The following is a 16,103-nucleotide window of genomic DNA, read 5'->3' as shown; positions in this document are numbered from 1 at the left end:
GAACTGTTCTAATACTTCAATTTTATTGTATTTTTAAGCAGAGGTCCGTGTGGTGTAATGACTGAATGGTCAGACAGCTACCAACAATGACACGAAGCTTCCATGTGAGGAGTCATAGGTGGCTTGTTTTAGCTAAACAACCAACCTGTCAATACGTTTTGTCCGCTTTGTAAAGATTCAAAAACTATACTAAAAGCCACCATCTCTGCTGAAATGAACTACCAAATGTAATTCTTGGTGAGTATGGAAATGTATAGACTGGTTGGTTGTTTAGCAACAAAACCGACGCGTATGTGCAACTATGGTGCAAAACGGACTGGGTTGGCTTAGATTGTTGACAACATGTAAACTATATTTAGTGTCTGTTTATTGAAAACATAAATACATTTGCACAATGAGCACTTGTTGTCTCTCAAATATATTTTTACAGTTGTTGGTTAGCTAGCAAGCACATTTGAGCCATATTAGCATAAACATGACATCAGTCAAAACACCTCAAAACAAGACATGGTATCAATAACAAGATACAATGAGCTGAAACGAGCCATCTATGATTCCCCACATGGTAGCTTCTTGTCATTGTTGCTAGCTATCTGGCCATCCAGAATCACAACAACACACAGACTTCTGCCTCATTGAAGCGTGTGCATTGTTTTCGTGACATTGGCAGCTAACCCATCTATAAGTGAATGTAAATCCGAGACAAAGCAAACATTGCAAACTGCAAACAAAGATTTGTATAACTAACCCAAGACCACAGCCTGTCTTTTCCAATGGGAACAAATTAGTCATAGTGGGCAGAAGAAGCAAGGAGGTGGGCAGAGCCAAGCACAAGCTAGAGAGAATAATCCCAACAGGGTGGAACCTAACAGGGTGAACATTTGGAGCCTAAATTAGCCATAGCTCTGTGGGTTAAGGTTAGAATAATGGTAAACACTTGAAGATTTTAACATTTAGAAATGTTATCATTGTGGCAATGTAGGAGTGAGACAGGCTAACATAATGAAACATGGAAAAATAGATAAAACCAAGTGTTTATATTTATTTAGCTTTGCACAATTGCTTTCCCACCAAACAAATGATGACACTTCATGAACATGATGTCAATGTGGGAAGGGGCTGTTTTCTTAAAGGACTATCACTGCAAACTAACGGGGTGGAAAGTGACATCAGGGACACACAATGTTAAATACAATAATAATAAATACAATCATGAAAAAAAGTTATAAAGTAATGAAGAAAGATATTAAATGTTATTATTTTATGGCTTCTATTTCTCGTAGAAGTTGATGAATAACACCCAAGGACATGGCAAAAATGCCACTGAAAGAAAAGTTCAAAATCATGTGACCATGTGACCTTTTATATTTAAAGCCTTTTGCAATCCACATTTTAACCTACAAAATTATATTTCCTGGGGACAGAAAAGACACCGCATTGTAGGAACGACACAGCTAACTAATTCAGAACATCAACACATCACAAGCAGATGCAGAAAGGAAATAATTTTGGGCAATTTTGCTTTTGATGTGATTTGATTGTTGTGATGCCAAATCCAAACTGGCCTCTCTTGGGGGGGTGTTTTGGTGCGCAAGGGCCACCGACAGTTGCGCTCAGCTCAACACTGATTGGGTAATTATTTTATACTTTTTATGCTCACTGGGAACAATCAATCAAATGCTACTGCGGGAACATGTCATACTCTTTTTGTTCAGACAGCATTAGATACATGAGAGGGGCGCTGATTCCCTCGCTCTGAAGATTTCTCCGGTGAGATAGGTACTGTCAATTGCGAATTGAAGGGAAATGATAACACAGATTAAATAGTTTTATACTAAATTATTGGTCCATTTTTGGGGGGAAGCCTGGCTTCTCTTGGCATTCATGAATACATGCCACTGGTGATGTCATTTTCTGTGGGCATTTTGGGGTTCTGTGCAGGGTTGTGCTACTCATGTTTCTCTTTGTTTTCAGCTCCTGGGTCAGTCAAAGGCTCTAACCACTGTCCTTTGTGTCACAACAACTTTATGTCTGGAGAAGAGGTGAGATTCTGTTGCACTCCCACAGATTATATAATAAAGGACCGCAAATACTGGCCTTGGTCCTTTTCACTGTAGCCAGTCACTGTCAGACTCGGGCCACCTAAGCATTTGGAAGGGCCACCTATGCATTTTTTGGGGATGACTAAGTTCAAACCGTATAGTATGTATGTATGTATGTGTGTGTGTGTGTGTGTGTGTGTGTGTGTCACCAATTGTTTAAGTTCTCCCACTTAAAAAGATGAGAGAGGTCTTATTTTCATCATAGGTACACTTCAACTATGACAGACAATGAGAAGAAAAATCCAGAAAATCACATTGTAGGATTTTTAATGAATTTATTTGCAAATTATGGTGAAAAATAAGTATTTGGTCACCTACAAACAAGCAAGATTTCTGGCTCTCACAGACCTGTAACTTCTTCTTTAAGAGGCTCCTCTGTCCTCCACTCGTTACCTGTATTAATGGCACCTGTTTGAACTTGTTATCAGTATAAAAGACACCTGTCCACAACCTCACAGTCACACTCCAAACTCCACTATGGCCAAGACCAAATAGCCGTCAAAGGACATCAGAAACAAAATTGTAGACCTGCACCAGGCTGGGAAGACTGAATATGCATTAGGTAAGCAGCTTGGTTTGAAGAAATCAACTGTGGGAACAATTTATTAGGAAATGGAAGACATACAAGACCACTGATAATCTCCCTCGATCTGGGGCTCCACGCAAGATCTCACCCCGTGGGGTCAAAATTATCACAAGAACGGTGAGCAAAAATCCCAGAACCACACGGGGGGACCTAGTGAATGACCTGCAGAGAGCTGGGACCAAAGTAACAAAGCCTACCATCAGTAACACACTACGCCGCCAGGGACTCAAATCCTGCAGTGCCAGACGTGTCCCCCTGCTTAAGCCAGTACATATCCAGGCCCATCTGAAGTTTGCTAGAGAGCATTTGGATGATCCAGAAGAAGATTGGGAGAATGTCAGATGAAACCAAAATATAACTTTTTGGTAAAAACTCAACTCGTCGTGTTTGGAGGACAAAGAATGCTGAGTTGCATCCAAAGAACACCATACCTACTGTGAAGCATGGGGGTGGAAACATCATGCTTTGGGGCTGTTTTTCTGCAAAGGGACCAGGACGACTGATCCGTGTAAAGGAAAAAATGAATGGGGCCATGTATCGTGAGATTTTGAGTGAAAACCTCCTTCCATCAGCAAGGGCATTGAAGATGAAACGTGGCTGGGTCTTTCAGCATGACAATGATCCCAAACACACCGCCTGGGCAACGAAGGGAGTGGCTTCGTAAGAAGCATTTCAAGGTCCTGGACTGGCCTAGCCAGTCTCCAGATCTCAGCCCCATAGAAAATCTTTGGAGGGAGTTGAAAGTACGGGTTGCCCAGCAACAGCCCCAAAACATCACTGCTCTGGAGGAGATCTGCATGGAGGATTGGGCCAAAATACCAGCAACAGTGTGTGAAAACCTTGTGAAGACTTACAGAAAACGTTTTTGACCTCTGTCATTGCCAACAAAGGGTATATTACAAAGTATTTAGATAAACTTTTGTTATTGACCAAATACTTATTTTCCACCATAATCCTACAGTATGATTTTCTGGATTTTTTTTTCCTTCTCATTTTGTCTATGATGAAAATTACAGGCCTCATCTTTTTAAGTGGGAGAACTTGCACAATTGGTGGCTGACTAAATACTTTTTTGCCCCACTGTGTGTGTGTGTGTGTGTGTGTGTGTGTGTATATATACATACACACACATACACACAGTTGAAGTTTACATACACCTTAGCCAAATACATTTAAACTCAGTTTTTCACAATTCCTGACATTTAATCCCAGTAAGACTTCCCTGTTTTAGGTCAGTTAGGATCACCACTTTATTTTAAGAATGTGAAATGTCAGCTTTTATTTCTTTCATCACATTCCCAGTGGGTCAGAAGTTTACATACGCTCAATTAGTATTTGGTAGCATTGCCTTTAAATTGTTGAACTTCGGTCAATTATTTCGGGTAGCCTTCCACAAGCATCCCACAATAAGTTGGGTGATTTTTGGCCCATTCCTACTGATAGAGCTGGTGTAACTGAGTCAGGTTTGTAGGCCTCCTTGCTCGCACACGCTTTTTCAGTTCTGCCCACAAATTTTCTCTGGGATTGAGGTCAGGGCTTTGTGATGGCCACTCCAATAGCTTGACTTTGTTGTCCTTAAGCCAATTTTGCCATAACTTTGGATGTATGCTTGGGGTCATTGTCTATTTGGAAGACCCATTTGCGACTAAGCTTTAACTTCCTGACTGATGTCTTGAGATGTTGCTTCAATATATCCACACCATTTTCCCCTCTCATGATGCCATCTATTTTGTGAAGTGCACCAGTCCCTCTTGCAGCAAAGCACCCCCACAACATGATGCTGCCACCCCCGTGCTCCACGGTTGGGATGGTGTTCTTCGGCTTGCAAGCCTCCCTCTTTTTCCTCCAAACATAATGATTGCCAAATTTTGTTTCATCAGACCAGAGGACATTTCTCCAAAAAGGACGATCTTTGTCCCCATGTGCAGTTGCAAACCGTAGACTGCCGTTTTTAATGGTGGTTTTGGAGCAGTGGCTTCTTCCTTGCTGAGTGGGCTTTCAGGCTATGTCAATATAGGACTCGCTTTACTGTGGAACTATAGATAGTTTTGCACCGGTTTCCTCCAGCATCTTCACAAGGTCCTTTGCTGTTGTTCTGGGATTGATTTGCACTTATCGCACCAAAGTACTTTCATCTCTAGGAGACTGAATGCCTCTCCTTCCTGAGCGGCTTGACGGCTGCGTGGTCCCATGGTGTTTATATTTGCGTATTATTGTTTGTACAGATGAACCTGGTACCTTCAGGCATTTGGAAATTGCTCCCAAGGATGAACCAGACTTGTGGAGGTCTACAATATTTTTTTTCTGAGGTCTTGGCTGATTTCTTTTGATTTTCCCATGATGTAAAGCAAAGAGGCACTGAGTTTGAAGGTAGTCCTTGAAATACATCCACAGGTACACCTCCAGTTAACTCAGGCTAATTGACATAATTTATCAGAAGCTTCAAAAGCCATGACATAATGTTCTGGAATTTTCCAAGCTGTTTAAAGGCACAGTCAACTTAGTGTATGTAAACTTCTGACCCACTGGAATTGACCCACTGGATACAGTGAATTATAAGTGAAATACTCTGTCTGTAAACAATTGTTGGAAAAGTTACTTGTGTCACGCACAAAGTAGATGTCCTAACTGACTTGCCAAAACGATAGTTTTTGTGGAGTGGTTGAAAAATGAGTTTTAATGACTCCAACCTAAGTGTATGTAAACTTCTGACTTCAACTGTGTGTGTGTGTGTGATTTCGGGAAGGAAAAACAATTTCAGTGTAAACTTAAACGACTAAAACCAGATATAACGTATGTAGAAAAGATAAAAGGATTCATTTTATAGTATCTTTGAGAACTAATAATCACCAAAATAAAATCTAGACTGTCAGGGAGAATAGAACATTTCCAAAATAATTAATTTAGCAGTATTGATTTTGTTATAATTTGTTAGCAAAAGAACACATCATTAGGCAAAATGCATAGAATTGCAGGAAATTCACTTTAAAACTGCAATATTTTCTCTCAGCTACATTGCAAAATGTGTCGAATTTACAGGAAGTGTGCTTTAAAACTGAAACAAATGTCTTGCTAAAATCAAGCAGTTCCGACAGTCCAACCACTCCCATTGCCACACTCCATGCCACGCCCACCACCTATGCCCCTTTTTGATCCAGAAAAAAAACTGGGATTTCAACAGTACTTCTTGTCAAAACACAAAATATGCCTGCATTATTTCAAAAATGTAGTATATCAAATGTAGCAGTTTCAACTAAGGCAGGTGCATGTTGTTTAGGCTGGGATTTATTCCGATCGTGCTTTGTCGGCTATGCACCTTTCAAAAGGAATGTTTTCGCTAAAACCACATTCACGGCAAACTGCATATGTGGGCTCAATCGAAAATTACCTTTAAATGGCGCGTAGCCGACAATTTGATTGGATTCAAACCTCGCCTTAGTTTGGCTTGTGTCACCTTTTGAGATTAGGGGGGGAAAACGTGACACGTGTTTAAAGTGGAACGGACAGCATTTTAACTTCTTTGCAGATATGAAACAAACATACAATCATATCAGTAAAAAATATCAAATTCCCAGTTTATGCAACAACAACAAAAAATACTTCAAATATAGATACTATTTGACCCAACATTCCATGATGTTGGCAGAATAGATGGATTCGGTTCAATGCGTGATTAATATAACTCACATTTCTTCTTAGTCCAAAAAATATTGCTATCAGGTTGTAATTCACAGCTGGCCTGGTACATTGTTTGCTGCCTCTATTCGGGATGCACTGTTTCAGTGTCAATGACTCATTATTTTGGACAAAAACTGACGAATGTAATTAAGGTGGGGCATGTCAATAGAACCAAACTAGTGAGGGCAATGATCACAAGTCAGTCATAACGTGGCTAATATGCTAGTGTATCTATTTATGTAGCAAGCTACAAACACTAGCTAGCTAACTGCTAGGAGGATGTCATGTCATTGGAGGAGTGGTTGAGTGCCTGACCTTTTCCCCTTTTCTCGTTTTTTGGTGGCTACACAGCTACGGCAGAGATGCACGTGTCATTTAGTTTGAAATTGAATTGCTTTGCTAGCTATGTTACCATATCTCTCGCGTTCGTGAATTCACTGTGGCTAGCTACCTACTCTGATTTCAGAGCACTCTTGTGTGAGTGTGTCAGAGCGCAGAATAACTTAATTTACGAACACGCAACACCTGCTGAATTTGTGCCACATTGTGCAACTTCTGTTGTGCGTTTATTGTGAACACTGAGGCTGTAACCGCTCTAATTACAATTATAACAGTGGCCAAGTAGGCTGCTGTGGCTATTTGATTATAATGTAGGCCTATCAGTGGCCTAACATCAAAAACAATTGAAAAAATGTATCCCATAACATTTTAACATGAAAATAGCTGTTCTGTCTTCCAGCCTACAGTAGCAGCCAATGGGTGGTGTTTAATGTAGACCTACATTCCATGAGACTTTTGGAAAAATCATGCAGGGCTTGACATTAACCTGTTTTTCCACTTGACCTTCAGACAAGGAGGTGACTGAATGTGCTATTTGATGCAAGAAACCACTTTACAAAAGAAAGTTTATTATTCCCATACCATTATCACAGATAATCACACACATTATGCTACCCTCTGCCTATTGGCCACTTAGTTTATTGAAGCCTGTCTCAAAATACAGCACTGCCCCTTTAAGATAGGTAAAGAGCATTTTTTCTGACTCGCTTTTCAAAGATGGCTAGAAATGCACATGTTTTGTGCTCTTGTAGGAAGCAACAACTCCCCCATTGTTGACTAGAAATTAGCTATAACTAGGCTAATAACTCACTTACTAGCAAAAAATATTAACAAATGTGCACATGTGGCTATATCCAGCTCTCGCTTTGATTGCAAATCAAGCGCATCTACTCGCGACCACTCATGCTCTAAACACAGTCCAGTTCAAAGTGAATGGCACAGGTCCATATACGGCAATGGTCTATTTGCATATGTAACTCACCACTTGGATTCGGTCTTATGTAGCAAAATTTGAAATTGTGTTTTTACATTGGATAAAAATAGAGACTCGGAGCTACAAAATGGTATATCATACTGCATTGTTGAGGAGCAATGGGAAAGTAATTCTGCTTTGAAAGTTGATAAACGTGTTAACTCACTTTTGAGAAAATGGCCTTTGAAATGTTTTGGTATCTAGTGAAGAGCTCCACTTTGTTTACACCCATTCAGCATCGTTCACACCCTCTTAAGCTTTAGCCCCACCCATCTTGTTTCGCCCTCTGAGCTTTCAAAGCGCACACTTGAAGCTCTGGCCGATTATTTGTTTACCTATGGATAACATGAAAACAGCCTAACCAGCTCTGCTGGCAAAAATGTAATTACGCTTCTTTGCTCTAACTAGCAAAGCAAACAACTCTGGGATACAAATAACAACGTCCGCTACAGAGCCAGCCAGCTAACGTTAGCTAGCTAGCTAACAGTACACTTTAGCTTGAAATGAAACCACTTTCGGTCAAAATTAGAAACGTGTAATATCTGAAAATGTAGCTAGCTATCTTACCTGTATACATCATCATGCATGATGGACATGTCTCCCTGTCATGAATGTCATGCCACAGTTGCTCTTGTTTGAAGATGTAATCCAGAGACGGGTGTTTTCTCCATCTCTCTCCTCTCTCAGCATGTTCAGCCACTCATTATCTCAGCCAATCATGGCAATCATAATTTAACAATTTTATTTGTATTTACAGATGGCATACAAGTTTGTTATTAAGGTACATGAAAGTTCACATGTTCAAGAAGACATTTCTGCCCAAAAACATTTTATAAAAAAATTACGTTCAAACAGCTCTCCTGTGAAGTCGTGAATTGCGACATACGCCTAATTTCCTGAGTCGGGTCACATATAGGGATACTGCAGCTCTGATTGGTTATGCCGCACCGATCTGGTCTGTAGAGTATGGGCTGAGTTGTGATTGTCAATGCAATAGAATTCTACTCCGTTGTGTTCCGCCTACAAGAAAATCTCTTGCATATTTAGTTTTGTATGTTGCAATGGAAGTGGCTAATATTGGCAATTCCCACAGTAGAGGGAAAAATTGATAGTGTTAACTAAAGGGGAAAACTAGAAAGTCAGTCCCAGGGGAGCTGCGCGCCTGCGCGTAGTTTAGAGGGAACATTGCTCATGAACGATCTATATAACATGTAAACAGCCTAACCAGGTTAGTGAGGTGTTCTCTCATTTGTGTCTGGAAGTAGCAAGCTAGCCAACTTTAGCCAGTTAGCTTGGGTGCTTGGTTGGGACAACGCATGCAATGGCAGGCAAGCTGCAGAAGGATGAGCAGGCTATTCCCCATCGTTTATCAGTGCAATTTTAACGGCCAACCAGCTGAAAAAGTTTGAGAGGGTTTATCTAATGTTCCTTCGTTAGAGTAGCTCATCTTTCTCTGGCTTGCATTAGTTGTTGATCTTGTTGTTGAGATGCATATAGGGAAAGATAGCCAACCTTTTTATGATTGTATGATAAATAGAACTGTAACGTTCCCAAAATGTAAGAGGACTCCCGTGGTATTTAGGTACATATTTGCAGAAATCCATTCAAGTGTATTTTGAGGCTTTTGCCTAAATGCGTTCTAATGATCTAAAGTTGCGCTGTTGCAACTGCCTGTAAATACAGTCCAGTTCAAAGTGAATGAGGGCAGGCCCTTGTTTGCATGTAGGCCTACAGTACCTCTGATTGGCTATGGTGCACATGTCTGCGTAGACTCCGGTCCTGGACAAGACAAATGTTTTTATTCGGTTTTATTTACTACAGTGTCTAATTGTGCAAACGGCACGGCTGCTTTGCCACTATATTGCTATAGTATTGTCATAAATGCTTTAGTATACGTAATTCCCAAACATTTTAAGAATTTATGAAAACTTGAAAATGACCATATCTAAGCGCTCGTGTAATTCTTCCTGGGGGTGTATATTAACAGATTTTAATAAGATTTCATGTTGCTAAAATGCTGTCAGTTCCACTCACCCACTAAGGTGAATGAGACAGAAGGCTAAAATACTAAGTAGATAGATATAAAGGTGGTTTAAGACTTGTACGGGCATTCACTAGCACAAACACAGTTTTACCGTGCCTCTCTATTTTCCTCCCTCTGTCAATCTGCCACCACCCAGAGTGCTGTTAATGTTAGGCTTAAGGACCAAACAGCTGTATGGAAAACATTGTCTGTATTTAAAGTCACAGTGGACTCCAAAGCCCTCACTTCAAAATATAAATGTTGTTAATCCAAAGGGAAATAAAATGTGACAACTTTTCTTGCGTTATTATTTTCTTTTGGGCATGGCATTTTGGAAAAAAATCGAACTATTAAAGATGTAATCGCCTTTCAGTTTCCTGGAGTTGCCCATCCCTGACTAAAGTAATGAAATGCTCTTGTGTCCACGGGGCAAAAGAAACACTGGCAGCACCTCTAACCACCTCAAACCTTTCATCCTTCTGATGAAATGGCTCAAAACAAGGCTGACATGTTACAATACAATACTATTCAACTTTGTCCATATGTTACAGCGTACAACGTAAATTCGTCTTCTGCGCTGTACTCAATGATAACTTTTCTGCTTATGCTTTTGTTTCTCAATGTCTTACCCACCACTAGTGTGTGTGGCCAAAGAGGTCTATTTTCATGTCATCTGACCATAGCACCGGTTCCAATCCAAGTGCCAATGCTGTTTAGGTCTGCGGGTAGCACTCCCACCTCTATACTTTCTCTTCCTCTGTATCTGCTGCTAAAGCCATTTTCTGGCACTCTAAATGTCAAGCTTCTGCCTCTAACCCTATGAAACTTTTTTTCCACATTCTCCCTCTCTGCGGACGACTTTGTCAACCACTTTGGAGAAAAAAAGGTTAACGACATCCGCTCCTCATTCACTCAGCTTATTCATTCCACTGGTCCCAGTCACACAGAACTACCCTCCGCCTTGACCTATTTCTCCCCTCTCTCCAGATGAAAGCCAGTGACTAGTGGGGTCAGGCAACTCGACAACCTGCCTGCTCAACCCCCTCCCCTTCTCCAGACCAGCTCTGAAGACCTCCCATTCTTCACTCCCCTCCTCCCTCACTCGACTCCTCTCACGTCAAAAAATTACAGACACTTCAGCGTGCCGTTTCTGACGAACTCTCTTGCTATCACTCTCAGAATGATCTTCTTAACCCTAACCAGTCAGGCTTCAAGACGGGTCACTTAACCGAGACTGCTCTTCTCTGTGTCACGGAGGCTCTCCACACTGCCAAAGCTGACTCTTTCTCCTCTGCTCGCATCCTACTAGATCAATCTGCTGTCATCAACACCGTGAACCATCAGACCCTCCTCTCCACCCTCTTTGGGCTATGGGCGTCTCAGGGTCTGCACACTCTTGGATTGCATCCTACCTGGCAGGCCGGTCCTACCAGGTGACGTGGAGAGGATCTGTGCCAGCACCACTTACTCTCACTACTGGTGTCCCCCAGGGCTCAGATCTACGCCCTGTTCTCTCTATACACCAAGTCGTTCAGCTCTGTCACATCCTCACATGGTCTCTCCTATCATTGCTATGCGGATGACATTCAACTACTTTTCTCCTTTCCCCCCTTCTGACACCCAGGTGGCGACACGCATCTCTGCGTGCCTGGCAGATATCTCAGCTTGGATATCGGTCCACCAGCTCAAGCTCAACCTCGACAGGATGGAGCTGCTCTTCCTCCCGGGGAAGGTCGGCCCGCTCCAAGACCTCTCCATCACGTTTGACAACTCCATGGTTTCTCCCTCCCGGTGACCCTTGGCGTGAGTCTGGACACCCTGTCGTTCTCTGCAAACATCAAAGCAGTGACTCTGTCCTGCATGTTCATGCTACAACATATGTAGAGTACAACCCTACCTCACACAGGAAGCGGTGCAGGTCCTATTCCAGGCACTTGTCATCTCCCGTCTGGACTACTGCAACTCTGTTGGCTGGGCTTCACGCTTGTGTCATCAAACACCTACATCTTATCCAGAACGTTGCAGCCCGCCTGGTGTTCAACCTTCCCAATTTCTCCCATGTCACCCTGCTCCCCGAACACTCCACTGGCTTCCAGTTGAAGCTTGCAGCCACTACAAGACCATGGTACTTGCCTACGGAGTAGAAAGAGGAACTGCCCTTCCCTACTTTCAAGCTATGCTCAAACCCTACACCCCAACCTGAGCACTCCGTTCTGCCACCTCTGGTCTCTTGGCTCTCCCACCCCTACGGGAAGGCCGCTCCCGCTCAGCCCAGTCCAAGCTTCTCTGTCCTAGTACCCCAATGGTGGAACTAGCTTCCACCTGGATGGCAGAGTTTCTGCCCATCTTCCCGAAAACATTTGAAACCCTACCTCTTATTCAAATTATCACCCAATTGCCTTTGGTGAACTAACATTCACATTTGACTGTCACGAGAATTAGGTTCTCAATGTTCATAAACCAATTCATTTAAATTACTCAGTCTGTGGCCAGGATTTGTAAGATACTGTGTTATGTTAATGACTGTGTTATGTAGTTGTTCCACCTAGCTATATGAATGCACTAACTGTAAATCATTCTGGATAAGAGTGTCTGCTAAATTACTAAAATGTACTCCAGGAGGTGGTATGGTCAGATGACATGCAAATAGAGATTATTTGGCCACCACACCAGTGGAGGGTTTGGTGTTGAAGAACTGAAGCATATGCAGAAAAGTACCTCATACCTATGGTAAAATATGGTGGTGGAACTTTGATGTTATGGGGCTATTTTGCTTCCACTGGACTTTACCAAGGACCAGGACATTTTAGCCAAAAACCTGGTTGCCTCTGCCAGGAGGCTGACACTTGGCCGCAAGTGGATCTTCAAGAAAAACAGGAACCCTATCCACTAATCAAAAGCCACAAAGAAACCAACATTTTGCAATGGCCTTCTAAGTATAAAATAATGTAATTTCCAACTTTTGGAGCATACAATATAGCTCAGTATTTGTATTATTTATTTTGGTCGTTTTTGCTCATCTTTATCAAGGGTGCAAATAATTATGGGCCTAAGTATATATCATGATATTAAAAGGTCCAAAATGTATATAGCAATTGCAGATTACCCCTTTTAAATAGTAAGAAATATGTTCTTTATCAGGGCTGTTAAGTATCAGTCCTGGAGGGCCGAAACACTTCTGGTTTTCATCCTCTCCTTCTAATAAGGGACTAATTCAGAACTGGGATACCAGGTAAGTGCAATTAACTACCAGGTAGAAACAAAAACCTCCAGGACCGGAATTGAACAGCCCTGATCTTTTAAGGATGATGAGTATTATACAGTGGCAAGAAAAGGTATGTGAACCCTTTGGAATTACCTGGATTTCTGCGTAAATTGGTCATCAAATTTGATCTGATCTTCATCTAAGTCACAACAATAGACAAACATAGTGTGCTTAAACTTTTAAAACACAACTTATTGTATTTTTCTTGTCTATATTGAACACATAATTTAAACATTCACAGTGTAGGTTGGAAAAAGTATGTGAACCCCTTGGCTAATGACTTCACTAAAAGCTATTTGGAGTCAGGAGTCAGCTAACCTGGAGTCCAATCAATAAGACGAGATTGGAGATGTCGGTTAGAGCTGCCTTGCCCTATAAAAAACACTCAAAATTTGAATTGGCTATTGTGAACCATGCCATGCCTCGAACAAAAGAGAACTCAGAAGACCTAAGATTAAGAATTGTTGACTTGCATAAAGCTGGAAAGGGTTACAAAAGTATCTCTAAAAGCCTTGATGTTCAGCAGTCCAGGGTAAGCCAAATTGTCTATAAATGGAGAAAGTTCAGCACTGTTGCTACTCTCCCTAGGAATTCCGTCCTGCAAAGATGACTGCAAGAGCACAGTGCAGTATGCTCAATGAGGTCAAGAAGAATCCTAGAGTGACAACTAAAGACTTACAGAAATCTCTGGAACATGCTAACATCTCTGTTGATGAGTCTACGATACATAAAACACTAAACGAGAATGGTGTTCATAGGACACCATGGAAGAAGCCACTGCAGTCCAAAACAAACCCATTGCTGCACGTCTGAAATTTGCAAAAGTGCACCTGGATGTTCCACAGCACTACTGGCAAAATATTTTGTGGACAGATGAAACTAAAGTTTAGTTGTTTGGAAGGAACACACAACACTATGTGTGGAGAAAAGAAGGCACAGCACACCAACATCAAAACTTAATCCCAACTGTAAAGTATGGTGGAGGGAGCATCATGGTTTGGGGCTGCTTTGCTCTCTCAGGGCCTGGACAGCTTGCTATCATCGACGGAAAAATGAATTCCCAAGTTTATCAAGACATTTTGCAGGAGAATGTAAGACTATCTGTCCGCCAATTTAAGCTCAACAGAAGTTGTGTGATGCAACAGGACAACGACCCAAAACACAGAAGTAAACCAACAACAGAATGGCTTCAACAGAAGTCCTGACCTCAACCCGATTGAGATGCTGTGGTATGACCTCAAGAGAACAGTTCACACCAGACATCCCAAGACTATTGCTGAACTGAAACAGTTTTGTAAAGAGGAATGGTCCAAAATTCCTCCTGACTGTTGTGCAGGTCTGATCCGCAACTACAGAAAACATTTTGTTGAGGTTATTGCTACCAAAGGAGGGTCAACCAGTTATTAAATCCAAGGGTTCACATTTTTCCCACCCGGCACTGTGAATGTTTACACGGTGTGTTCAATAAAGACATAAAATTATACGTTTTCTTGTGTTATTAGTTTAAGCAGACTTTGTTTGTCTATTGTTGTGACCTAGAGGAATCAAATTTCATGACCGAATTATGCAGAAATCCAGGGTTCATATACTTTTTCTTGCCACTGTAAATAGAAATATTAGAATAGAATGTAAATGCTCTATTTGAGCTGCATTGTCAATGCATGTCGACACTAAGCCTCCTTTTGGGGGAAATTTGACAGAGTAACTCTTCCGTATATAACATCTGAAACCTGTTCATGCGTCAGTCAGACAAAGATTGAAAATGTCTTCCAGCGACTTTGGAGCTGTTGTCTGTGCCAAATAATGTTTGTATCATGCTTTGTGCTGCTGCCATGTTGTGTTGCTACTGTATTGTTGTCATGTTGTGTTGCTACCATGCTGTGTTGTCATGTGTTGCTGCCATGCTGTGTTGTCTTAGGTCTCTCTTTATGTAGTGTTGTGGGGTCTCTCTCGTTGTGATGTATGTTTTGTCCTACATTTTTATTTTTAATCCCCCATCCCCGCAGGAGGCCTTTTGGCTTTTGGTAGGCCGTCATTGTAAATAAAAATGTGTTCTTAACTTACTTGCCTTTTTAAATTCATAAAAACACACATGCAGTGTCCTTCTTAAGATGAACTGAGGAGGCACATTTTCAGGAAGCCCTCAAGCAGCGCTGCCGCATTCATTCTCCCTCGCACTTCTCCTTCTTACCTTCGACAAGGAAAACTCTCAGTAGCAGTTGAACCTCTGCGGCCCAAACCCTTGCCTGGTGTGCCAGAAAAACCCCTGTGTTGGAGCGCCAAGTCGGCCATTAGCCAGGCTCTGACACTTGCCCACAGTGCTGCTGCAAAGCAAAGGCATGCATGGAGTAAGAGGGAGAGAGTATATCATTTTATAGGCCAGCAGCAGACTGACTTGCTCTTTGTCCTCCAGGCCTGGAAGGCACACCTCATGGGCCGAGAGGGCTGTAAACAGAACTCACGGAGGACTGCGGTATTGCAGAGAGGCCAGCTGGCACAAGGTAAGTCATTCATACACCCACTTACCCCCCCCGCTCTTCCACCCAAGCCTGGGGGGTAGTGTTAGACCCATGGAACGGGCCCATGCTGCATATTGGTCAGCTATATAGCTGTGTTCCAGTCTCATGCCGAGAGATGCATTGAAATGTCAATTTGTTGTATGGTAAATAATGTGTTTTGCATTCTTGTGAATTCATAAAAACTGAAAAAGCCAGTAATGCTTTCAAAATGCAAAACCAATTAGTGCATGTGAATGATCAGTACAGTATGTGCTCAAGTGATAGTTCATTGGTTACGAATTTTGTCTGTTTATACCCTTTCACTGAAAGCTTATTTTTTGTTTGTATTTGTCATTTCCTGACCTTTGCCATCACAGGAACTTTCGTGTTTTTTCCTCTGTCCTTTGTGTGCGCATACATGCATGCCAGTCAGTGGAGGCTGCTGAGGGGAGGACGGCTCATAATAATGACTGGAATGGAGTAAATGGAATGTCATCAAGCGTTTGCTGTATTTGATACCATTCCACTCCAGCCATTACCTTGAGCCCGTCCTCCCCAATTAAGGTGCCACCAATCTCCTCTGATGCACATTCTGCAAACGTGTACACACACACACACAGCATTCAAACACTGTACAAC

The 16,103-nt window shown here is 41.9% G+C and overlaps 1 protein-coding gene across 2 annotated transcripts in view; it reads left to right on the top strand.

The window, feature by feature from the left end:
- The window catches only part of LOC110531204 (centrosomal protein of 104 kDa), a 43,073-nt gene that overhangs the window by 23,510 nt on the left and 3,460 nt on the right, over window positions 1-16,103 (top strand). For both annotated transcript variants that reach the window (XM_090185746.1, XM_036988334.2), the window contains exons 20-21: window positions 1,975-2,042; window positions 15,380-15,467. In XM_090185746.1, coding sequence (XP_090041872.1) covers window positions 1,975-2,042; window positions 15,380-15,467 — 156 coding nt within the window. The remainder of the gene's footprint in view (window positions 1-1,974; window positions 2,043-15,379; window positions 15,468-16,103) is intronic.

Source organism: Oncorhynchus mykiss, chromosome 9, assembly GCF_057628025.1.
Source record: "Oncorhynchus mykiss isolate SJ-2025 chromosome 9, ASM5762802v1, whole genome shotgun sequence".
NCBI lineage: Eukaryota > Metazoa > Chordata > Actinopteri > Salmoniformes > Salmonidae > Oncorhynchus > Oncorhynchus mykiss.
This window is presented reverse-complemented; position numbering and strand designations above follow the sequence as displayed.